The 25,754-nt window shown below is 34.9% G+C and overlaps 1 protein-coding gene across 5 annotated transcripts in view; it reads right to left on the reverse strand.

Moving 5' to 3' along the window:
* COP1 (COP1 E3 ubiquitin ligase) overlaps positions 1–25,754 on the reverse strand; it is a 262,526-nt gene that overhangs the window by 188,317 nt on the left and 48,455 nt on the right. For 4 of the 5 annotated variants that reach the window (XM_032393455.1, XM_032393454.1, XM_032393458.1 and 1 more), the window contains 3 exons: positions 21,640–21,708; positions 5,376–5,435; positions 3,869–3,945 (listed from right to left, as the gene is read on the reverse strand). In XM_032393455.1, coding sequence (XP_032249346.1) covers positions 3,869–3,945; positions 5,376–5,435; positions 21,640–21,708 — 206 coding nt within the window. The remainder of the gene's footprint in view (positions 1–3,868; positions 3,946–5,375; positions 5,436–21,639; positions 21,709–25,754) is intronic. The other variant, XM_032393457.1, reaches the window with a different exon arrangement.

Here is a 25,754-nt window from a genome sequence, read left to right on the forward strand (position 1 = left end):
ATAATTAGAATTTTTTTTTAAGTGTTTAATTCTATCTCCTCCTTCCTTTCTCCCTTCAGTCTTTACGGAAATGGTATATCAAAAAAGAATAGAGTTCACCCTTGGTTGGATTCTTGAAGGGGGGGCACTTTGGAAAGGGGGAGCTATGTAAGAGATGAATCCAGAAGTTTCTAGGCAAAAGGAATAGGTATAAGTAAAGGTATTTTAACATCCTGTTTTGGGAGTTAAATTTAATTCTAAAGCACAAAAAAAGATACAGAAGGCCATGCAAAACAGTTGGATCTAAACCAACTTACATGTAGTGGAAAGTCACTGAAGGATTTTAAGCAGGAAAGAAACATGATCAGATTTCTGGCAATACAAGGCAAGAGGATAGTTAAAAGACCACTGCTAGACTCCATGTGATATGGAGGGTCTAAACAGCAAAAAGAGAATACACAGGATATGAAAATTATAGCTAATCATGGTATACAGAAGATAAAATCCTGGGGGAAGTGGGGTAAGAGAAAACAGTTGTATGTCTTTTTCTTCTCATTTAAATACATAATCTAATCATTAATTTAGAATCTATGTAAGGGATTCAATGACCAGACATATAAAGAGGTCCTCATTACAGAAGGAAATAAATGAATCAACAAAAAGGCTTTTTAAGGTAAACCTGCTATAAAAAAGACCAAAAACATTACAGTGAGGAATAAAACAAAATTGTCTTGCATTTAAATAATAAAGCTAATAATTATGGTGGAAGAAGGTTACTATAATTAGAACTACATGCTATTTCTTAAAAATAAAGAAAAATAAAGTATTGATAGTATAACATAACATGTTTAATTTCACATCTTAACCTTAAGGGTCATTTCCTAAGAGTACTTTAGGGCTACGTGATTTTTCCCAAGTGTCTCTCTCAAACCTTGATATTCAAATTACTTGTTCTATGAAAATATCAAAATACTCTTTTGAAGAAAGTATTATGTTTGCCTGTTTTCCCTTCTTCAACTATTAACTAAGTTAAATCTTCCAGAACCTCATTTGACAATAGCTTTGCATAGGATTTTAGTTGTTTTCCAACAAAGTTTTCATAGATTTCATGAAATCCTGAATCTTCCATAAGATCTGCTTTTTTTTTTTTTTAAGATTTTATTTATTTGACAGAGAGAGAGAGAGCAGATAAAGTGGCAGGCAGAGAGAGCAGGAGAAGCAAGCCCCCACTGAGCAGGGATCCCAATGCAGAAATTGATCCCAGGACCCTGGGATCATGACCTGAGTCAAAAGCAGACCCTTAACCAACTGAGCCACCCAGGCGCCCCTGCTACTTTATCTTATAAATAAGATATTCTAGAGTCACATTAACTATGTAATTCAACTTTTTTCCTTTGTATTTTATTTTCTTTAAAACACCTGGGAATGACTCAGTCTGTGGGATATTGTTACCCTTAAGTTTAATGCTCACTTTCTGAAATACATGGGATCTTTGTCAATGGAATACTATGTGAGTGTATGAAGGTAAGCAAAAATTGTCATCTCACAAAATATTCACTGACAGTTCCCATTGTCCTATCTCTCTCGGCAAAAGGAAAAGGTATAAGTAAAGGTATTTTAACATCCTGTTTTGGGAGTTAAATTCAATTCTAAAGCACAAAAAAAGATACGGAAGGCCATGCAAAACCACTTCTCATCTCTTCCTCCAATAAAATCCTAATCCAAGGCACCATCTCCTCTCTTCTAGACTGTTAACTTGCCTCCTAACTTTTACCACACTTCTAATGGCAGGGGGTTGGGACAGTCTCTTCTCTATCTTCCACCTGGGTACCCCAGTAAACATTTTAAAATCTAAATCAGATCCTGCTCAAAACTCTCCCAAGACTTTTCTTTTTTAAAGATTTATTTATTTAGGGGCGCCTGGGTGGCTCAGTCGTTAAGCGTCTGCCTTCGGCTCAGGTCATGATCCCAGGGTCCTGGGATAGAGCCCTGCATCGGGCTCCCTGCTCCGCGGGAAGCCTGCTTCTCCCTCTTCCACTCCCCCTGCTTGTGTTCCCTCTCTCGCTGTGTCTCTCTCTGTCAAATAAATAAATAAAATCTTAAAAAAAAAAAAATTTATTTATTTATTTATTGGGGGGGCAGAGGGAGAGGGAAAGAAAGTCTTAAGCACACTGTGCCTTCAGGGCAGAGCCTGACTTGGGGCTCAATCTAATGACCCTGAGATCACAACCTGAGCAGAAACCAAGAGTGTAATGGTAGCACCCAGGGACCCTGACTTTCTATCATATTTACACTTCATTCACGTGTTAGCTTAAATGTTACCTCCCCAGAGAAGCCTGACTATACAAACTAACTGGAACTACATAGTATTTCCGGTCCTAATATGCCCTAATTTTTTTTTTGCAAACCCCTAATATGCTTAATTTTTCTTCCTAACATACTACTTACATGCTCTACTACTACTACTACATCATATATATATTTGTTTAGTATCTCCCCAAGCCTCACACAGACACCTCCCAAAAGGTAAGCTCCATTAAGGGCAGGGACTTTGCCAGCTATATTCCAACAAATATAACAGGGCCTAATGCATATCAGAGGCATTCAATAAATAGAGCCAGTTAAAGTAATATAATACTATATTATCACATGTTACTAAAACCCATCAGTGAGAGACTGAATAACAAAAACCTGGACACAATAGAAAGAAATGCTACCATTAAACAAGAGAGAGATAGGACAATGGGAACTGTCAGTGAATATTTTGTGAGATGACAATTTTTGCTTACCTGCCTACACTCACACAGTATTCCACTGACAACGATCCCATGTATTTCAGAGAGTGAGCATTAAACTTAAAGGTAACAATATCCCACAGACTGAGTCATTCCCAAGTGTTTTAAAGAAAATAAAATACAAAGGAAAAAAGTTGAATTACATAGCTAATGTGACTCTAGAATCAACTAGAACTCACAAGGATTCTCCATAAATGGTTAATGAGGAAAATATCAAACATCCCAGGAACCTTCGTTAACCAAAAGGTTCCCTGTGCCCCTTTCCCCTCATATCATACTAAACTAGATCCACCATAGCTTTCCCGAACTGACACAGGTTTTGAAGACTGGTGTAATCTCTTGTACTGGCACTGAACTGCCTGATAATTCACATGTTATCCCAAAACTGTTTGAAAAGCTTCCACTGGGCCATTATCCTAAATGGATTAGTAAGTTAAAAACATGTAAAATTGCTCTTACTTTGAACACTTCAAGCAAAAATTTCAAATTCCAATTTTAGGTAGGATAGATTTCATCAACTAGAACTTCAAAGCTAGAAGGAACCACAGACATTTATTGTACTTCACAAATACTTACTGAAGGAGGCCCGTCACTACTGCTACTCTAAAACCTAGGGAAACAATCACGAGCAAGACAAAATAATCCCTGTTCTAACAGAGCATATAGAAGAGAAGACAAATTAACAACACAGAGTAATGAAGAAAATACCAAAGTTTTTAGGGGAAAAGCCCAGCGTTTTACTTTATCAAATTTCTCCCTAATCTTACCTACCATTTCATGTTCTCAAATTGCAGATTTTTAAGGTCATTTGATTTTAACTCACAAGATATTTAAAGCTACTATTATTTCAAGAAATTCACCAAACTTTTAATCCAACAGTGAATTCATAATATTACAATATTCTGCTGTTTGTGGCATGAAAATTCAAAGCATTAAGGAAACAGATGGTCCATCTGAATCTCATTTCTAGATCATGACCAAAAGCAATTTCTCAGGGGTTTTGAATATTACATGGAAAAGGCTCCCAAGGACTAGTACCATATGTGCATTTTGCAACATAAATCCTAAGTAATTACAAATTTGAAGCTTTGTACCTGTGTGATGGAGAAGGAGCTTCAAATTGAGGCACTGTGCTATCCTCACTGACAGGAGAGTACAAGCCGCTCATTTCCTGAAAACACAATTATTTGAGTTATAGTAGACACTCCAAACAGAAGATGTAGAAGTCAAAATGAGATACGATATTATATTCCCTTCCAATCCTAGATTTTTCTCAGTCACATTTTGTCTCAACATCCGTATTTCTCAAGGCTTCCTCTCCTCAGAGTACAAAGCAAGATTATCTAAAAAGTTCAGAGACAGCTTTTTCTACGGTACACATTCTTAGAGAACTTGAAACTCTTTAATAAATATTGTTCATCACTAATGAAGCCACCAAATGCAGACAAAGACAAATATAAATATTTCAAATGAGATGTACTATATTGTACTATAAGCTAATCATTAATCCAAGTGAGAACCTATTGATAAATATTAAGATAAGTATGACAGTATGGTATGTGAATCATTAGATTCAGCTCTCTAAAGTCCAGAAAAACAGGTATGTGTTTACTTTAAAAATATCTTCTGAAAGCATTAAGCAAGTCATCTTGATTCAAATATTAGCATTTTAAAATAAAGACTTAAAGCCTAACTCATTAACTCAGAGGAAGAAGCCTCCTAATCAACTATTATTGCATAAATTATGCACCTCTGAATCATACCAACAACCTGGCCTTTTTTATGTGTTATTCTGATTAATGGGAAAGCAGCAAATTCTTAAAATGCCACTAAAGATACATAATCAGGTAGAATTACTTCTGTCTAACCCAAGCTCAGTTCAGTCATACAACAAGGGACATAAGCATAGTAGTAACAAGTTACAAGTAACAAGTTAGGAATGCCACATGGGATACTGAATTTCCACAAAATATTAAACTCAAGATCATTTAACATGTTCTACATATCAGCAAAAGAAAATTACAACACATATGAACAATTTAAAACACACACTAAATTTAAATGTAGTTGCAGAAAATAACCTCACATCATAATAGCCTATGAGCCTCCAAAAGATCTTCCCATGGATTTCCATAAGTAAACTATATTATACTATAAATGCCTAGATTATTGTTCACGTGTTTTTGTAACTCTTTGTAAATTAACCTTAGCACAGAAGATATGTAAAAAATTACTTACTTAATAAAACAATAGAATTGTGACATTATAATTTTAATGATAATTGAGGGTTTTGTGGGAGTTGATTTAAGTTACTAGGATAGAGTACCAAGAAAATTAAATGATTTTTTTCAATCTACCCAAGAATAATTATGGCAATAAAACAGTGAAAACAAATTTAGTATACATTTTATCATAAAGTGTTCAGAATGCTTTTTGTATGAAAATGCACTCTGAATTAAAATTAAGTATTTTAAGTAACATCTGTTACATTCTATATAGTGGAAACAAATCCCATAAATTTAATGCAGTAATTTAAAGGAAAAGTGACAATTTCATGAAACTGAAAATTGCTAGAGATGTGAGAAATTCTTGATTTCTTACTTCCACTCTTTTAATATCCTCTTCCAAAACACTCAGCTCCTTCTGGATCTGTTCCAGTTGCTGCAGACAAAATAGAGAGGGGGGGGAAAAAAGCCTAAACCAAACCACACTGGCATCACCATGATCATAAAATAACTCTGCATTTGGAAAATAATTTCTAGAAAATTGGGCACTAATAATAGATTGCAGGGATGAAAAATTGCAGACAAAAAGCTGAAAAGTTCTATGTTAAAAAATGTAGAGACTTAATATTTAAGAAAACACAACGCTGTACTTCTTCAATGCAACAAGGATTGACTTTATTCATTATTCAGATATGAATGATCAACAAAAATGACAGTGTGACTTAATAAAAATAGGAGACATCCAAAGACTTTCCAATTACCTCATTTGTTAGCAATTAATGTCAGCATGTCAGTTGTTAACTCCATTTTAAAATAAAAATTAGTTTCACACAAATAATGCAATATATGTTAAGAAAGAAAAAAAAAGAAGAAGAATGTAGCAGGAGGGGAAGAATGAAGGGGGGGAAATCGGAGGGGGAGAAGAACCATGAGAGACGATGGACTCTGAAAAACAAACTGAGGGTTCTAGAGGGGAGGGGGGTGGGGGGATGGGTTAGCCTGGTGATGGGTATTAAGGAGGGCACGTTCTGCATGGAGCACTGGGTGTTATGCACAAACAATGAATCATGGAACACTATATCTAAAACTAATGATGTAATGTATGGGGATTAACATAACAATAAAAAAAATTAAAAAAAAAATTAGTTTCACAGAGGTTAAATCCCACTACCCAAAAGCAATCACAAGTTAGCATCTTAACATTTGCCTCTTAAGCATTTTTTAAGACATGTTTAAGATAATGCTTCATCTTTGATACCTAACCTTTTCCTATGACATTAAAATGCAAACATTTTAACTGCTGAATCACATTCAACAATATATTTAACCATTCTCATCTTACTAGAGATTTAAGCTGTTTGCATGAGTAATTCTGGAACATGAGTCTGCATTTCAATTGCTATTAAAAGATTATTAAAAATGAAGTTATTCAACCAAAAATAAATATAGTTAGGAAAGCTTCACTATGTGAAACTGCTTTCCAGAAACACTACACAAATTAAAATTTCTATCACCAGTATCTGTAAGTGGCTGTCTTAATCTAAACCAAATACATTGAACCAATTTTTAAAATGTAAAATAACAATAATGAATACTTGTGTCATACTTGTCATAAGATGTGAAACAGGTACTATTAAACATTAGGAAAATGAAAAGCACAGAAAGGTTAGATGACTTGACCAAGATCATTCAGCATGTAAGTGGCAGAACTGGTATTCAAATCATGGCAGCCCCCTTGCTCCAGAATTCCTGCTGTTACTCATTATGCTATAGTACTTCTTGAAAACAGTACCTCATTATTTAACTTTTCATTTCTTTCATGACTGGTAAGGGAAAATGGACTTTTAAGGTTTATTAACATTAGCACCTTCTCTTCTGTGACTATCCATACACAGTTGGTAATACAATTGATAACTTATTAATTCAAATATTTACCAGTGCTAAGCATTTTGCTAAGCACTGGGAAGAACAGGATTTAGAAAACTACAGCCCTTGCCCTCATGGAACTCAGTCCAGGGAAGAGAACAAACAAGTAAGCCAACAGTTGAAATATCATAGTAAACATTATGATGATGGTATGCACACAGAATTTAAGGTAAGGTTGCTCCTAACCTAGATGGAAAACGGGAAGAGGAGAGAGGCAACTGGATAAGTGAAATTAGATCTGAAAGTAAATGAAGGCTGAGCCTTGAAGGGACTAATAGAATTTTGCTAGGGAAAACAATGAGGAAATAGAGAATAAACAGGGTAAAAAATAATACATTGAAAGATATATAAGCTATGAGAAAGGAGAATAATAAATCTGAAGCTATGATAATGAAATCACCCAATGTCAACCAGTATACTCAGCAGAGATAAGATAGATAGATAAATAAATAAATAAATAGATAGATAGATAGCAACATGGTAGGGAGAACACCAATGTTTAAGAGATGGGCAAAGAAAGAAGGAGCAGTTCTGCATTAACTATCAAGAAGTGCAGAACAGTAACCACAAAACCAGAAGACAAGACAGCATACTATTATAGAAACCACGGAGGAATGGGGGAAGAGTGTAAAACAAGTAATTAGCATTGTCAAATGCTTTCAACTCTTCCATCCAGTTTAATAAACTATTCTCCACCCTAAAATTTTTCACACCATACTCCCACCTTAACCAAAACCTTCCTCTCCCTCAAAGACACAGTCTGTCTTGGAACTCTTTCAAATAAAAGCTGATCAACTGATAAATACTCTCACACCCCAGGTCCATTTCCAAAGGTTAGTCTTCCACTCCAAACCACTCTGGTCTGGTTCAATCCAAGTAGCAAAATCACTCTATGATCCTAGCCATCTATAAAACATCCCAGTCATTTCCGACCATCACTGACACCTCTTGACTTTTGCTTTTTGGTTCATATATTCAACTCCAGCGATCCTAAGCTCTAATTCAGCCAAGCATCCCATGGTCACCAATTAACCTTTTTCATTAATTACCTTGAAATACTCCACTCTTCAAATCCTTAAACAACTGCTGAGGGTCTTTAGTATGACTGCTTTAAAAAACACATTTAAAAGAAAGATAAAGTCAACATCTACAATATCAACATCCAGAGACAGCCAATATCACTGGTGTGATACATAACACATAATTAAGATCATAATAATAATTTCACTCCACTTTTGAACTTGAAACACCAGAAAAAAAATTCCAGTATCACCTGAAATCCCAAAATAGTAAACTGTAATGCCCTATTCTCTGAGGATAATGCCCCATATTTTTAGTACCCCAAAGTTTATGCTGGATAATACATCTATTATTATATATGGATGCTGCTTTATATGAGGTAAACTACATAAAACTGCCAATGTTCAAACAATATTTCCAATAATTACTGGTCCCAAACCAGTAATCTCATATGGTTCAATTTAAAATAAAACAACTATCATACTAGGATAATTATCCTGATTATATATCATTTGTTCTCCATGGAAAATGGGAGAATTTTTGTTTTAAGTTTTTAATTATATTCTACTTTCTTTGAAGACAATAATTTTATTGAAATCAAAAACCCAGGGAATATAAAAATAAAAATACTATAAAATCTAAAAAATAAAGGATTAAACAAGTAAGGTACAAATGCTGCCCTAAGATAGATAGATAGATAGAGAACATAAAATGATGCAATCTACCTGTGTGAAAAAGTCTGAAAAAGTGTCAAACCAAAATAAAATTTTATAAGTTTAGAGAAATGGAAATCACTTAGCACATAATAAATTTGAGGCATTTATATTTAATGAGATTCTGAAGGGATTTGGCTAAGTTACTAGAGCACTATGATACTGTGATTTATAATAAAAAATATATAATTGGTCTTCATTCAGCTCCTGGCCACAGGTCCTAAAACCCTTGATTTTAAGTTTCTGTATGCTTAATGACATGACTGGTGGCTAAGGGCTCCTGCAGAACCTCCAAATGAGGGCTGACTACCAAGGGAACCAACCATACAGGTTGGTGAACACGTGGAGATGCTGAGAGGGTGTCACACCTGGAGAGTGTATGGAAGTTCTATGCCCTTTCCCATATACCTTGCCCTGTGCATCTCTTCCATCTCTTCCTGAGTCGTATATTCTTTTATAATGAACTGGTAACCTAGCAAGTAACTTTTCCTGAGTCTGGTGAGCCATTCTAGCAAATTATCAAACCCAAAGAGGAGGTCACAGGAACCTCCAAGTTATAGTCAGTCAGAAGAAGAGGTGACAAGGTGGACTTGCATTTAGCATCTGAAGTGGCATCTCAGCCTTTTAAGACTAAGCCATTAACCTGTGGGATCTGTGGCAAACACCAGGTAGGTAGTGTCAGAATTGAACTGGGGGACATGCAGTTGGTGTCTGCACAGAATTGAAGAACTGCTTAGTGTAAAATCACACACACATTTGGTAGCTAGAAGTATAAGAGCAGAGTGATGAATATAAGGGAAGCAAGTGTTTCCCTATCAGGCATCAATGCAAGACATTATAGTACTAAAAAACAGAAGAAAGAAAAAGGACAACAATTTAAAGGAAGTGGAACAATAGCCAAACTGTGGAAAGAGCCAAGATGTCCATCGACAGATGAATGGATAAAGAAGATGTGGTATATATATGAAATGGAATATTATGCAGCCATCAAAAGGAATGAGATCTTGCCATTTGCAACAATGTGGATAGAACTGGAGGGTGTTATGCTGAGCGAAATAAGTCAATCAGAGAAAGACATGTATCATATGACCTCACTGATAGGAGGAATTCTTAATCTCAGGAAACAAACTGAGGGTTGCTGGAGTGGTGGGGGGGGAGGGATGGGGTGGCTGGGTGATAGACATTGGGGAAGGTATGTGCTATGGTGAGCGCTGTGAATTGTGCAAGACTGTTGAATCACAGATCTGTACCTCTGAAACAAATAATACAATATATGTTAAAAAAAAAAAAAGAAGAAGATAGCAGGAGGGGAAGAATGAAGGGGGGAATCGGAGGGGGAGCCAAACCATGAGAGATGATGGACTCTGAAAAACAAACTGAGCGTTCTAGAGGGGAGAGGGGTGGGAGGATGGGTTAGCCTGGTGATGGGTATTAAAGAGGGCATGTTCTGCATGGAGCACTGGGTGTTATACACAAACAATGAATCATGGAACACTACATCAAAAATTAATGATGTAATGTATGGTGATTAACATAACAATAAAAAATTTAAAAAAATAAAGGAAGTAGAAAGAAGAATTAATCTAAATTCACTCTTCAAACATGTTTCATGACTGGGAGCAGCAGGATCTAAAATAAAAGCATGAATCAGAGTCCAAGGATGTTTTGGAGAAATGAAGAAAGTCCACAAAGATGAACTACCATTATCTGAATGAAAATTGATCACTAATTGGGAATGATAACCAAAACCACCCTGGACCATATCCTCATGATTTTGGGGGTTATTAAAAATAATAATAAATACATATGATGGAGAAATGCTTTAAGCTCATTCCTAAGCCTATATTAATAGCAAGGTCACTTTCAACACACCATGGTGTGCCAAAATCCAAAGAAAAACTAAAAAACATTTAAATTTAAAAAGTAAAGTTTCAGGGGCGCCTGAGTGGCTCAGCCAATTGAGCATCCAACTCTTGATTTTGGCTCAGGTCATGATCTCAAGGTCGGGAGATGGAGCCCTGCATCAGGCTGTGTACTCAGCATGGAGTCCGCTTGAGATTCTCTCTCTCTTCCTCACCTTTTGCCCCTCCCCCTGCTTGCACGCACACTCAATCTCTCTCTAAATTTAAAAGAAAAGGGCGCCTGGGTGGCTCAGTTGGTTAAGCAACTGCCTTCGGCTCAGGTCATGATCCTGGAGTCCTGGGATCGAGTCCCACGTCGGGCTCCCTGCTGAGCAGGGAGTCTGCTTCTCTCTCTGACCCTCCCCCCTCTCATGCTCTCTCTCTCTATCTCATTCTCTCTCTCAAATAAATAAAATCTTTTTTAAAAATAAATAAATAAATAAATAAACTTAAAAAAAAAAAGAAGTTTCAGAATCCCAGAAGACTAAAATGTAAAAGAATCCGAAAATGAGAAGCCCCCTTTTATTGACATTTGCTTTGCTGCACATAGGTATCACTGGTACTTATTTATCTGACCTGCACTCATAATTTGATAAAAATATGCTAAAGTATTAAACTTAGTGTGTGAATTTTGTTTTTTAAAAGCTAATACAATTAGGGGAGCCTGGGTAGCTCAGTCAGTTAAGCATCTGCCTTCGGTTCAGGTCCGTGATCCCAGGGTCCTGGGATCAATACCTGCATTGGGTCTCCATGCTCAGCAGGGAGTCAGCTTCTCCCTCTCCCTTTGCCCCTCCCCCTGCTTCTGCTCTCTCTCACACACACTCACTCTCTCAAGTAAATAAATAAAATCTTAAAAAAAAAATAAAAAATAAAAGCTAATATAATTAGAATAAATTGTAGCTGCCGAGACTATTTCAATCATCTGACATATTCAAATCTGAACAAAAGAATACTGGTATACTTTCAGAAAATACTGGGTTAAAAAAAGAGAGTAGCAAAATTTAACATATATATATAAACAATAATGAGATACCGCTGTATATCTATTAGAGCATCCAAAATCCAGAACAATGACAACACCCAATGCTAACAAGAATGTGCAGCAATAGGAACTCTCACTTATTCCTGGCAGGAAAGAAAAATAGTACAACCACTTTGGAAGACAGTTTGGCAATTTCTTTAAAAAGTAAACATAATTTTAGCATACGACTCAGTAATCATACTCCTTGGCATGTACCCAAAGGAGCTGAAAACTTATGTGTCTACACAAAACCATATTTATAGCAGCTTTATTCATAATTGCTAACACTGGGAAGCAACCAAGATGTCCTTCAGTAGGCAAAGGGTAAACAGTATCACATCCAGACAATGGAATATTATTTAGTGCTACAAAGAAATGGGCTCTAAAAACATAAAAAGACATGGATGAAACTTAGATGCATATTACTAAGGGAAAAAAGCCAATGTGAAAGGCTATATTCCAATCCTATGATATTCTGGAAAAGGCAAAACCAAAGAAACAGTAAAAATCAGTGACTGCCAGATGTTGGAGGTAGGGAATGGGATGAATAGGTGGAGCACAGAAGAATTTAAGGACAACGAGAATACTCTGTATGATACTATAATGATGGATACATGTCATTACACATTTCTCCAAACCCACAGAATATACAAAACCAAGATTTAACCCCAGAGTAAACTACGGACTTTGGGTGATTATAACATGTCAGGTTCATGAGTTATAACAAATGTACCCTCTCGTGAAGAATGCTGATAATGGGGGAGGTTTTGCACATGTGAGGGCAAGTAGTACATGGCAAATCTCTGTACCCTTCTCTCACTTTTGCTGTGAACCTAAAACTTCTGTTAAAAAAAAAAGAAATCTTTAAATATATATACATACACACATATACACATATACAGATATATTCATTCTATGAGTTACTACCAAAAGCAAAGCTCATTTAGCCATATGAAGTACAAACTAAAGTCTTACCATACCACCATACCACTATCCCATAAACATACACATACTTAACACCTAAATTCTGTAATGTCAGACAGGCTTAATTATAAGCTTCATTCAGTCCTCTGACTGTAACTTTTTTTTAAGTTGAAAAGAAAGCATAACACAAGCAAGACAGAAAGAAAGAGAGAGAGAAGGAGGGAGGGAGGAAGGAAGGAAGGAAGGAAGAAATTAGACTACAGGTGACATAATGAGATGGTTTATTTAAAAGCAAATGTAAATAGATGTCTACACCAGTACTGTGATAAGTTATAAATATAATGTAATATCTACAGTAACCCCTAAAAATCTATAAAGAAATGTACTCAAAACCACTATAAATAAAAATGGAATTCTAAAAAACATTCAAGTAACCCATAAGAAGAAAACAAAAACAACAAAAATCAACAGAGAAAAGAAACATAAAACAAATAATAAAATGACAGGCTCAAGCCATAACATTTACATTAAATGTAAATGGTCTAAATATATTAGGACTGAATCTAGCAGAATGGATAAAAAAATCTCTGCATCTAGAAGAAACTCACCTCAAATATAATTATTCAGTAATTCACCTAACAAGGAAACAAAGTTCACTAAAAATGCAGAAAATTCTCATGATACATTTAACAAACTTTACACGGCAGCATACAATTGCAGAAAAATGCATTCTTTCTCAAACACAAATATTTCAAAATTTAACTAACCACCAGGTAACAGTGCAAATATCATATTCAAAGGAATAAAACACAAAGTATTTTCTGACAACAATGTAATTAAAACAGAAATCAACAACAGAAAGACAACAAGAAAATCCCAATGTCCAAGTAATAAGTTTACTTCTAAATAACCCACAGGCCTAAGAAAAACTATAATGAAAGTTAGAAATTCTTTTGAACTAAGGAATAACAGAATACCATACTAAAATCATTAGATGCAAATGGCCTTAAATCCCTATATTAGGAAAAAAAAAAGTCTGCATAATAATATGCACATCCGGGCACCTGGGTGGCTCAGTCGTTAAGCGTCTGCCTTCAGCTCAGGTCATGATCCCAGAGTCCTGGGATCGAGCCCTGCATCGGGCTCCCTGCTCAGCAGAAAGCCTGCTTCTCCCTCTCCCACTCCCCCTGCTTGTGTTCCCTCTCTCGCTGTGTCTCTCTCTGTCAAATAAATAAAATCTTTTAAAAAAAAATAAATAAATAATATGTACATCCAAGTTAACAAATTAGAAAAGGAACAATAAAATAAAACCAAAAAAAGTGGAACAGTAGAAACTGTAAAGAGCATAAATTAGTAAAATGGGAAGCAAAAATAAAGTAGAAAACAGGGCGCCTGGGTGGCTCAGTCGTTAAGCGTCATCCTTCGGCTCAGGTCATGATCCCAGGGTCTTGGGATTGAGTCCCACATCGGGCTCCCTGCTCAGCAGGAAGCCTGCTTCTCCCTCTCCCACTCCCCCTGCTTGTGTTCCTGCTCTCGCTATCTTTAAAAAAATAAATTATAATAAAATCATTTAAAAAAAAAAAAAATAAAGTAGAAAACATACAATGACAATAGGTGGTTCTTTCAGATAGACTCATAAAATTGATACATCCCTGGCAAGACCTGATCAAGAAAAAAAGAGGAAAAGACAAAGCAGCAATAAGCAGAGTCAGGAATGAAAGATATCACTAAAAACTCTGGGGGCATTCAAAACATTATTAAAACCATTATGCCAATAATTTGAAAATTTAGATGAAACAGACAACTCCTAGAAAAAGTATAACATGTCACAGGTGATATTTATAACAAAAACTGAGTAAGTGTAACTGTTGTATAACAGTTATTCTGTTATTTTAGAACAGAATAACTGAATAAGCATGTAAGAGTTGCAGTAAGTCAATCAATAGTTTAAACCTTTCTGCAAGCAAACAACAAATCCAGAGATTCTTCAGTAAAATCTTTAAACATTCAGCAAAGATATCCTTCCTAGACTATACAAATTCTTCCAGAAAATACAAAAGGGTACATTCCCCAATTCACTTGATTAAAGTAACAATCTTTATAGCAAAGCTGGACAAGATCAGTGTAAGAGAAAACTTATAGCACAATGTCACTAATGAAAATAGATGCAAAATCCTAAACAAAGTATCAGCAAACCAAACACTATAGAAGAGGATATACACCATGGCCCCGTTTGGTTTACACAAGGAATACAAGTAGGGCAAACAACCATCCTGGTGGGGTTTCCTAGAATGCAGAATGTTCAGTGATAAAACTAGAATACACCTAGGAAATCAGGATGGTTGATCACCTTAGGTGCAAAGTGGATAGGCCCTTTAATATTAAACCAATGTATTATTCACATTAACAGAATGAAAAAAAAAAAGTAAATATCACCTCAGATGCACAAAATTTTTGGAGAATACTCAATCCCCACTCATGATTACAGGGGAAAAAAGTTCTTTTAGGAACCTGGGAAAAGAAATTTACTTCCTTGAAAGATAAAAAGTACCTACAAAAAAACCTCCAGAAAACATCATACCTAATGGTGACACGTCGAAAGCTTTCACTTTGAGATCAGCACCAAGACTAGGATGCCCCGCTATCACCACTTCTATTCATCATTGTACCGGATGTCCTAGCCAGCAGAGTAAGACAAGAAAAATAAATAAAAGATATAAGGATCATAAAGAAAGAAACTAAACTCTTATTATTTGCAGATGACGATGTGTATACAGAAGATATAAAAGAATCTACAAATAAATTATTAGAATTAATGAGAACTTAACAAGGTTGCTGGGTACAAAAAAAAATTATCTATAAAAATCAACTGTATTTCTATATACCAGCAACAAACAGTAAGAAACGGAAATCGAAGACACAGACGTTATTTATAATAGTATAAAAAAATGATGAAGACCTAAGACCTAAAATCTAAAACAAAGGTGTATAAGAATAAATACTCTGAAAAATATCAAAATTTTGAAAGACATTCTTAAGGACCTAATTATAAACAGAGAAATACCACATTCATGGGTCAGAAGACTCAATATTGTATATAGATATATTCTCCCAAATTGATCTTTGGAGTCAAAGTAATTCCAATAAAAATCACAGCAGGTTTACCATGAAAATGTGCCAGGTGGTTCTAAAATGTATATAGAAATAACAAGAGCCATAAATAGCTAAGAATTTGCTAAAGAAGAACAGTAACTTAAAGTTCTAGTATTTAATACAATGTAGTTCTGCCAAAAAGACAGACAAATAGACCAGTGAAGCAGAAAAGAGAGCCTAGAAATGGACACTCAAATATACAGCCTAGAAATGGACCCTCACATATACGGACACATTATGCATGACAAAGCTGGTGCTTGAGAGCAATAGGAAAAGGATGGACTTTTTAATTAAGGATGCTTGGACAAGTGATAGATATCTATATGAAAAGTTGCCTATCCCTCACATTATACACAATAATAAATTCCCAAGCAGATTATAATCTTAATGTGAAAGATAAAAAAAATAAAGTTTCAAGTAATTAATATGGCAAAATGTCTCCATGACCTCAGGTGGGAAATTCTTTACCTAACACAAAAAGCACTAATTATAACAGAAAAGACCAATAAATTTAACTCTTTTAAAAACAGAAACTTCTATTCATCAAGTTACATCATTAAGATAATGAAATAAGCAGCCCAATCAGATGAAGAAAATATTTGCTGAAGATAGAGATAGATAAATAGATAGGACAAAGAATTTTTCAACAAACCATTAAGAATATCAACTAAGTACAAAAGATGCAAAAAGCTTTAAACAGTTACTTTACACATACACAAAAAATCCAAATGGCCAACACAGTATGCTCAACCTCATTAGTCATTAGGGAAATGCAAATTAAAACCGCAAAGAAACAGCAATCCCAAGATCAGCTAAACTGAGAAAGTCTATTGTGATACCAAGTATTGGCAAGAATACAGTGCAAAAGGAACACGCATACAACACCTGTAGCAAGAGTAACTAATACAGCTACTTAGAAAAACAGTTTGTTATCTACTAAAGATGAAGATATATATGTCCTAGGACTCATCAATTCCACTCCTACATACATACCATAGATATATATGCATACATACACCTGGGTACATATACAAGATAGTAGCACTGTTTGTGAATAGGCCAAAACTGAAAAAAAACCAAAAGTCCATCAACCACAAAACTGGGGTATATTCATTTAATAAAATACTATACACAAAACTAATCAACGATAGCCATATATAACAATATGGATGAACCTTAACATTGAGTCAGAGAAGGTAAGAACAAAACAAACATTATAAGCTGCAGAAATAAATATATTGAAGTTTAAAAAAGCAATTTATAAATACTTAGGTATCAAAATAATAAAGGAAAACAGGAAGGTGATAAATATCAGAATACTGACCACCTAAGGCACAAGGGAGAAAGCTATAATCTGGAAAGGTTAGGCAGGAACACTGGGAGTCCCAACAATAATCTGACTGTTAAATCAGGATGGCGGTTACATGGACGGTCACTCTACCATAAATCTTTAAACTGTAAATTTGTTTTATGGACTTTTCTATGTTTTATTTCATATAAAAACACTGTAAAATTAGCTCACTGGAATTCCAAACAGAACCAAAAGGAAACCAAGACTTCTCAAAACTACCCTATTACAGTAAACAGGTACCACAAATGTCCAGAAGTGTATTTTAATATTAAATCAAATTAAATGTAAGACAATTGTTTAAATGCTAGTACAAATTTGGCTTTTACATGAAACCCAAAGCTCCTTTGGTCAATCAGACCATGAAGAAAGAATAACATTTTCATTTAAATACATATACTTATTAAATGCTGTGGTAGGCAGAATCTAAGATAGCCTCCAAAGATTCCCACTTAGTATTCACACACTCATTAATTCCCTCTCTTGGTGTGGGCTGGACTTAATGATTTGCTTCTAATGACCAGAAAACAGCACATGTGTGGATGTAACTTCCAAGGTTAAGTTATAAAAATTATATAACTGCTATCTTCAAAATGCTCTTTCTCACTTGCTCCCTTTGAGAGAAGCCAGCAGCCATGTAGAAAGCTAACTATGGAGAAGCCCATGTGGCAAGAAATTGGTATCTCTATCTAGTAGCCAGTGGGTGAGCTTGGACGGGTTCCTATCCTGGTCAAACCTTGAGGTAACTGCTGCCCTGCGCAACACCTTGAACGTAGCCTGGTAGAAACTCTGAGCCAAGGCACTCAATTACATCGCACCATAATTCCTGACCCAAGATATTAAATGTTTCTTTTTTAAGTCATCAAATTCGAGCATAACGTGTCACACAATAATAGATAACTAATGCAAATGCCTACTATTATGTGCCCTTCTCTTAATATTTGAAAAAGAGTCAGTAGGGGAAAATAACTCAAAAATTAAATGTAGGGTTTTTTGGGGTTTTTTTAAGATTTTATTTATTTGACAGAGAGATAGAGAGCACAAGCAGGCAGAGAGACAGGCAGAGGGAGAGGGAGAAGCAGGTTTCCCTCTGAGCAGGGAGCCCGATGCGGGGCTCAATCCCAGCACCCTGGGATCGTGATCCGAGCCGAAGGCAGATGCTTAACCTACTGAGCCACCCAGGCGCCCCTGAATGTAGGGTTCTAATAGCCCAAAAAGGACTAGCAAGATGTGATATTGAAGTAAATAAGTATGTTAAATCTGAAAAGCAGATTTAACTTCTTAGATTGGTATATATCAATATCTAAACCAACACTCATCATAACCTCAATAAAAATTAAGTCTAAGATCACGAAGTTAATTTCCAATGTCTGAATGCTAATCTTAGGAAAATAAATTCAAAAGTAGTAGTTTGCCTCCTGCTCAGTCTATATTTTGCTTGAATAAGTTCAAGTATAAATTATACAACAGGAGATAAGACCTCTAACAACTACATTCATTTCGAGGATTAAGCATGCAAATACTTTATAATATATGCAAAACATATAATCATTCACTTCATTCTGTCTGTACTAAATTATGAGGTATTAATCAACTAATTTCCTAAAATAAAGTGTTTTTTTAATTATTTATTTGAGAGAGAGAGAAAACGTGCACACAAGTGGGAGGAAGGGGGTGAGGAGCAGAGGGAGAGGGAAAGAGAATCTCAAGCAGGCTCCACACCCAGGAAAAGCCTGTCCCACCTCGTTCTCACAACCATGAGATAATGACCTGAGATGAAATCCAGAGTCAGACACTTAAATGACTGAGCCACCCAAGCACCCCTAGACTAAAGTTTATTATGATTACATAGCACTACTGTACCTGACTCCAATTATGAGGAAATTTATGAAATTCAACGTAATTTTTAAGTTTTTTGTAAAAATTGTAAATTTTTAAAGTCTGTTAACCTAGCACTAAATTTTCAAATTTGTAAACTTTGTTAACCTAGCTCCTCGGAGTCTCTTGTATAATTAAACCTGAAATACTCAAAATCACTCAATCCTGGGTACATTAAAAAAAGAAAACCAAAAGGTATTAATGACAATATAATCAGTGCACAAAAAAGGCACCAATATTCTGAAGTACTTAGAACTAGTGCATTTCTCGGTTAAATTGCCTACCATTAGAAAATATGGTTCATGGGGGGAAAAGAAATCATCCAATCACAAGGATCAAACTAAAGTTAAGCTGTAAAATTCTACAGCACAATTAACCCAGACATTTAATGACAAAAATATAGAAACACTGATACTAAGAGCTATGTGATCAAACACAGTATCTTAGAAGGTATTAGTCAAGGCCATCAGCCACCACATCAGAGAGAGGACAAATTCCTATCACAAGGAAGAGTCACTTACTAGGAAACAACCCTCTATTGATCTCTCTCATTTCAGAACATGCTGTCATAGCTTTTGTTCCAAATTATCTTTTCAAGGATGTTTCTACAGCAAATACCCTGGCAAGACAGAAATAGTGACTTTTTCCAGGACAGAGGGCAGATTTGTTTTCTGATCAATATGATAAAAAAAGTATCTCCCTGAAGGGCAAAGACTAGACAGGTTTTCCAGCAGACCCCTTTAAAAGACTGGGATTTCCTAAGCTCAGGGCTCCTTAGTTGTTACATAAATCCACTTTATGTGCACCATTCACCTGAGCCCATCTCTACGTCGCCCCTGTGGGGCTTGAGGGCCAGAGAAACAGGCAAATGTGCAGCAGCTGTGCCAGATGTGCCATAATAAAGTCCTCTATCTCCAGCCCATAAGTCCCATGGAACTGACAGCACAAATGAAACTGTGACAGGCTAACTTGTCAGCTTGCTAGGAAGGAATTAATCTCAGAATCTTCAGTTTCTTTTTTAGAGTTACATGCTGTATCCTTATTACCAGAGAGTTTTTGAATCTAACAATTTTTTTGCAAGCATTAATAGATCCCTAGGAAAGCAATGAAAAACCTCAGGGGCTAACAAAAACCTTAAATAATGCAGGACACAGATAATGATGAGCCATTTAATTTAACCCCCAGACATCCTCATGTTTGGACTGTACACTTAATTGAGTCATTTATTCATTCATTATCAGGTAATTTCTCATGTCCTTAATCCCACTTTCAATGAAGTTTCAAAGTCTAAGGCAGAAAGAAGCATATGGAACTACTGCAAAACAATTTCACATTCTATTTTAAAGTTGGGAGGTATATATGGAATATGAAAAACCATCACTTTTCCAAAGAATTTTCTGTAACAAAAAGATGTTGAGTGTACATATTAATAATTTTATTTCCAGATATAACATTTTCAGCTTTGCTACTCAAAGTGTACTCTCCAAGGACCAAAAGTATCATCACCTGAAACTTGCTAGAAATGCAGATTATGGGGCTCTGAAACATACACCCTTAATCAGAACTTGGATTCTAACAAGATCTTCAGGTGATTCTTATGTATACCAAAGTTTAAAAAGTACCTACCAACAAAGAAAAAAAAAAAATCGAGAGGAATAAATTTTACACATGATCTTAGCCAAAAGGCCAAGAAGCAATAGAGAGGAATAAATTTTAAATGTATAGTGAAGATAATGTTTTTTGTTAATAGACATATTAAAATCACAATTATTAGCTCAGCAGAACTTAAGGATAAGAGAAAAAGTCATAAACCCTATAAAGAATATTTAGCTATTAACAATATCATAATACAGAAAAATCCAACTTGAACTAAGAAAAAATTAAAAAAGACATCATGAATAATCAAAAAAAGGGGAAATATCAAACTAAGATAATGTAAAGGTTCTGACAATGCACACTAACAGTACTTCATCAAAATAAAAACATCTCTCATGTTTTTATTTTCAAAGGTAATAGACAGCCTAGAACTTAGCACATTATAGACATTACATACATTTTTTAAATGACTAAAAAAACAACCTAATTAGACAACTTAAAATAAAAATATAAGATTTGTGACAGTTAGGAATTTAAATATATAAACTGCTTTCAAAGTTATATTAGCATTCTCCCCATAGCACAGGATTTTTGCCTTTTATTTTCCCATATTTTGTACAAGTGTGAAATGACTAAGGAATTTTATGAACATTAAATTAAAACATTCTGATAAGATTATTAATAAAATAAATTATCTTTTCGCTATCCTTCATGTCTTATACTTTCCAGGTTCTAAATAGATAGCTATATTTTTACTTGCATTTTCCTCCAGTATGCATTTTTGCCATAAGAAAAATTTGCAACACTCTCTACTTAAGACTTTATTATCTGAAGTTTCCTAAATTCTCTTTTCAGGGTGAAGGGTAGGCTGTCATATGATAATTCTATTTTCTATTTTTTTATCACTTTGAGGTAAGTCATTGTATTCAATCCTACAAAAAACTTTTCAGCACATCTCCAAAAAGGGATTTTTAAAATATCAAGTTCTAAGGTAAAAGAAGTTAAAATAACAAAGAGTTAGAAAACTGCCTACAACTCAAATGCTTTTTAAATGTTTAAATAAACTTTTTAGCACGAAATGCCTTTACAAAAATGGGGGGAAATGGGAATAGTCAGCAACAGTAAATGAAACGTTATGTAAAAGATACAAAATAATATACCTCTCTCTTATTTCTTCTTGCAACCTTGAGGAATTCCATAAGGATCTGTAGTTGGGCTGCATGTGATTCCTATAATAGAAAATTATAATTGTTCTTTTAAAAATATAACTACGAGTTCAAAGTTTTCTTTAACACCACAGTATAACCAGTATGAAGCAAATTCATGAATCCATTTAAGTTAGCCTATTACTTCTATTTAATCAGTTTTCCCGTTTACTAACTGGCATTTTTAAAAGCAAGCCATTTTCAGAGTGCCTGGGTGGCTCAGTTGGTTAAGCCTCTGCCTTCAGCTCTGGTCATGATCCTGGGGTCCTGGGATGGATCCGGGAATCAGGCTATCTGTTCAGCAGGGAGTCTGTTTCTCCTTCTGCCCCTCCCCCCTACATGTGCTCTTCCTCTCTCTCTCCTCTCTCTGAAATAAATAAAATCTTAAAAAAAAAAAAAAAGGCAAGCCATTTTCCCCAAAACTAAAACTAAATTGTAAGAAACAGGTGTTTTAAATTACATTCCTCATCTACCATGCTGAAAAAACTATTTACGTGAAAATAGCAATTCTGTTATCTGTCCTAGCTTTTTCTTCCAACCAAGCTAACAGAACATCAAGACAAAAATCACAGTGGAATCAACATAGTTCCTAGATACTAAGATCACTTTCTCCATAAGAATTTCATTTCCAAGAAAATAAGAAGCATAATAAATGGGAAGGAATCCATACCTTTCAGAAATTAAACTTACTATTTGTGGTTATTACCTACTTACACAGATGTGAGAATTAATATATTTCCATAGAAAACTTCAGTCAAAATCAAACATTTAAAAACAAATCTTTTAATATAATGGAGTGGAGGGAGAAGTAAATAACCCAAATTGGTAAGTGAAACAAAAATGTAACAGATAAAAGATAATTATAAGCTTGACATTTTCTGGATATAAAATATAAAATTGCAAATATTTATCTTTTACTGTTAAAATTCACACAAAGAACCAAGGAATTCCAGGTGAACCTGATGAATGAATATATGTAAAAGAGTATCAAAGCTAAAAATGGAATGAGATGGCTTATAAGCAAAGGTAACTCTGATTTCTTATATATTTGAAAAGAAGAATAACAATGCCCAGTAAATCACTTCCAAATCAAACAAAAATAAATAAATAACAAAGATTAATAAATTTTCATTTACCTTGCTATGCAACAGAATTATCTGGGGCATTTGTTGAAATAAACACAGGGACAGGAATCTTTGTTTAACAAGTCCCCAGATGATAAGAATAAGCCAGTCAAAATTTGGAAAATCACTAAGATATTACACATACCACAAAGGCATGGCCATCCCACTACCAGAGTCTATCCCCTCTGAGGAGAAGGAATCTTTATATTTAAAGGTAAGAGGCAAAATAGGTCAATGAAATGTTTAAGTCAAGACAATAAGGACAAGGGAGAACAAATATGAAGTGACAATCACATTAGGATATTCCAATTAACATAACTGAATTAATGTTTCACAACTGAATAAACTTATAAAACACAGTATCATGAAGATTTAAAAGTGATGCGCTGGCATCTCGCAAAACAAACTGGTATTTATTGGACCTCAGACATACCTGAAAAGTTAAACTATCACACAGAACAAACTGACAGGAGCTCTGTGTCCCAACAATGATGAAAAATATCCTCTGCATCTTTTTTGAGATTTCTTTACACTGATTATCTATAACTGTCTACAGATTATTTGGTTGAGAGCAGAGACCACATCTTTATACAAAAAGGAACATACACAGCTAACATTGTTAATTCATTTGCAAAGGATGTGCACAAACTACCTTTAAAATGCTAATTTTGAATACTTCATTTTAGCCTATCAACTATGACATGTAAATAAGAATGCAACTGACTTGTAGAAAGAAGGGGGAAAAAGCCCCCCAAGCCTCAAGGTCAAAGGAAAACTAGGACCAACTAAGTACACTTGGAATTCAATTTAGCAAATGGCATCTCTTCTGCAATTTAATCTTCTTTAAAGGAATAATTTCAAGAAAGGAGATAAATGGCAAATTTCTGAAACTATAATTGCATATGTAAATATAAAAGTACATAAAAGAAACAATAGACGATTAAAAAAGAAAATGCTTAAAAATGGGAAGAATATAGCCAATTTTATCAAAATAAAATAGCCATATAATGTTTTGTTAGAACTGTCTCAAAAATTGAACAGCAAAGTAATCCTTTAAATAAGTCATTTAACCCACTACTAAAAGTAAAGTATAAGTTAATTCTCTAATCATTTCTTACAATTGCCAAAGCTTCCATAAATGATATGATCATTTAGCCTAATTATCTCATTTTCAGATGAGGAAACTGGAATAAAAGTGAAAAGAAACATTTAAGAAAAAAAGAAGAAAGAAGAAATATATTTAGACTCTTATTCTCCACCCTTAGTGCTCTGCAATATAGCAAGTTTTATCACATTTGTCCCATCTGGTTTACAGTCAATTGTCTCAAAAGTGACCATGTATGCCATCTGAAAAGGAATATGCTTCAATTTTTTATTAAACATTGCTTTTCTGTATTTTTTAATCTTTTCTGCAATTAACTTTTTTATTCTAAAAATCAGATAAGATTATCTCTACTATGAAAACAGAAGCAACTGCTTGATTACAGCCCAATACAACTAAACATGTGAATTGTATCATTAACTCTTCATGTCCCAATTCCATATCTTTCTGATACTGGCTTCTAGATAACTTTCCAGCTGGGTAAAAATATACTGCTCAGACCTATGAGAAGATCTAGTCTAACTAACCTTTATATATTTTACTATAAATGAATAATATGGCCCTTATGAGCTTAGTTACTATGAGTTCATCTTCCCAAGAAGAGTTCACTTTAAGTAGATTCTCAACAGGAGGGCAACTGGAATTTTGAGGGAAGAAATGTTTCCATTCCTTCCTTGAGGGAGGACTTTCCAAGTAGAACAATGCAGACATATTATTTAGGAATAAGAAGTAAGTAAAAACAAAAGTTTGCTCCGAGGAGTTAATATTAAGGAGAAGGAGTAATGTAACTGAGGACTGCTGATTTTTTGCTATAAACCTTGTTTAAGATCATTTGACTTTGTAAATTAGGAGAATATTTTACTTAGCTTTTGTTTTTCAAAGGAAGGAAAAAGCAAAGAGGAGCAGGGGAACAAGAAAAAACAAAAGACAAGATAAAACTTCCCAGGTATGTCAGGAAGTCAAAAGTTCTAGGATTATAACCCAAAAACCCTGTAAAATCTTATGAATGTCTCCCCTACTTGGCTTCAGATTTTTAATCTATAAAATAAGAAGGCAAAATTTCACAAATGAGTCATATTGCATATCTTACACAAATGTTACTTTGATCTGATAATTTTTCTCTGTATCAATACATAGTTTCCTTAAAACTGTCAAAAAAATTCTAAAGGATATGCACTTCTGGTATTATGATTGGCTACAACAGCTATCAACAGCTGAGGATACATGTAGGTAGGCCTTCCTTTTTTTTTTTAAGATTTTATTTATTTATTTGATAGAGAGAGAGAGAGAGACAGTGAGAGAGGGGAACACAAGCAGGGGGAGCGGGAGAGGGAGAGGCAGGCTTCCCGCGGAGCAGGGAGCCTGATGCGGGGCTCGAGCCCAGGACCCCGGGATCAAGACCTGAGCTGAAGGCAGACGCCTAACAACTGAGCCACCCAGGGGCCCCACCACATGTAGACCTTTCAAAGCATATGTAGACACAGAGTTTAAAGGGAATTAATTCCCAAATTCTCAACCTTCAATATTTGTCTTCCTAAAACTGATCGTTCATCAGACATCATTCCATTTCTAAATTCGAACCTCTTCTTTCAAAATTTCTTTTCATTCTCTAAAGAAGTTTAAAAAGGGATGGTAGGTGGGAGAAAGATGTATCTTTTACCCACCCTGAAATTTATCTTGATACAGTGTCTGGGGTATGAAAGTCTCTAGAAGAGCAAAATAAATAAATAAAATACTGCTGCTTAAAAAAGCTTATTACGGGGCGCCTGGGTGGCTCAGTCGTTAAGCGTCTGCCTTCGGCTCAGGTCATGATCCCAGGGTCCTGGAATCGAGCCCCGCATCGG

Source organism: Phoca vitulina, unplaced genomic scaffold (assembly GCF_004348235.1).
Source record: "Phoca vitulina isolate PV1807 unplaced genomic scaffold, GSC_HSeal_1.0 scaffold73, whole genome shotgun sequence".
NCBI lineage: Eukaryota > Metazoa > Chordata > Mammalia > Carnivora > Phocidae > Phoca > Phoca vitulina.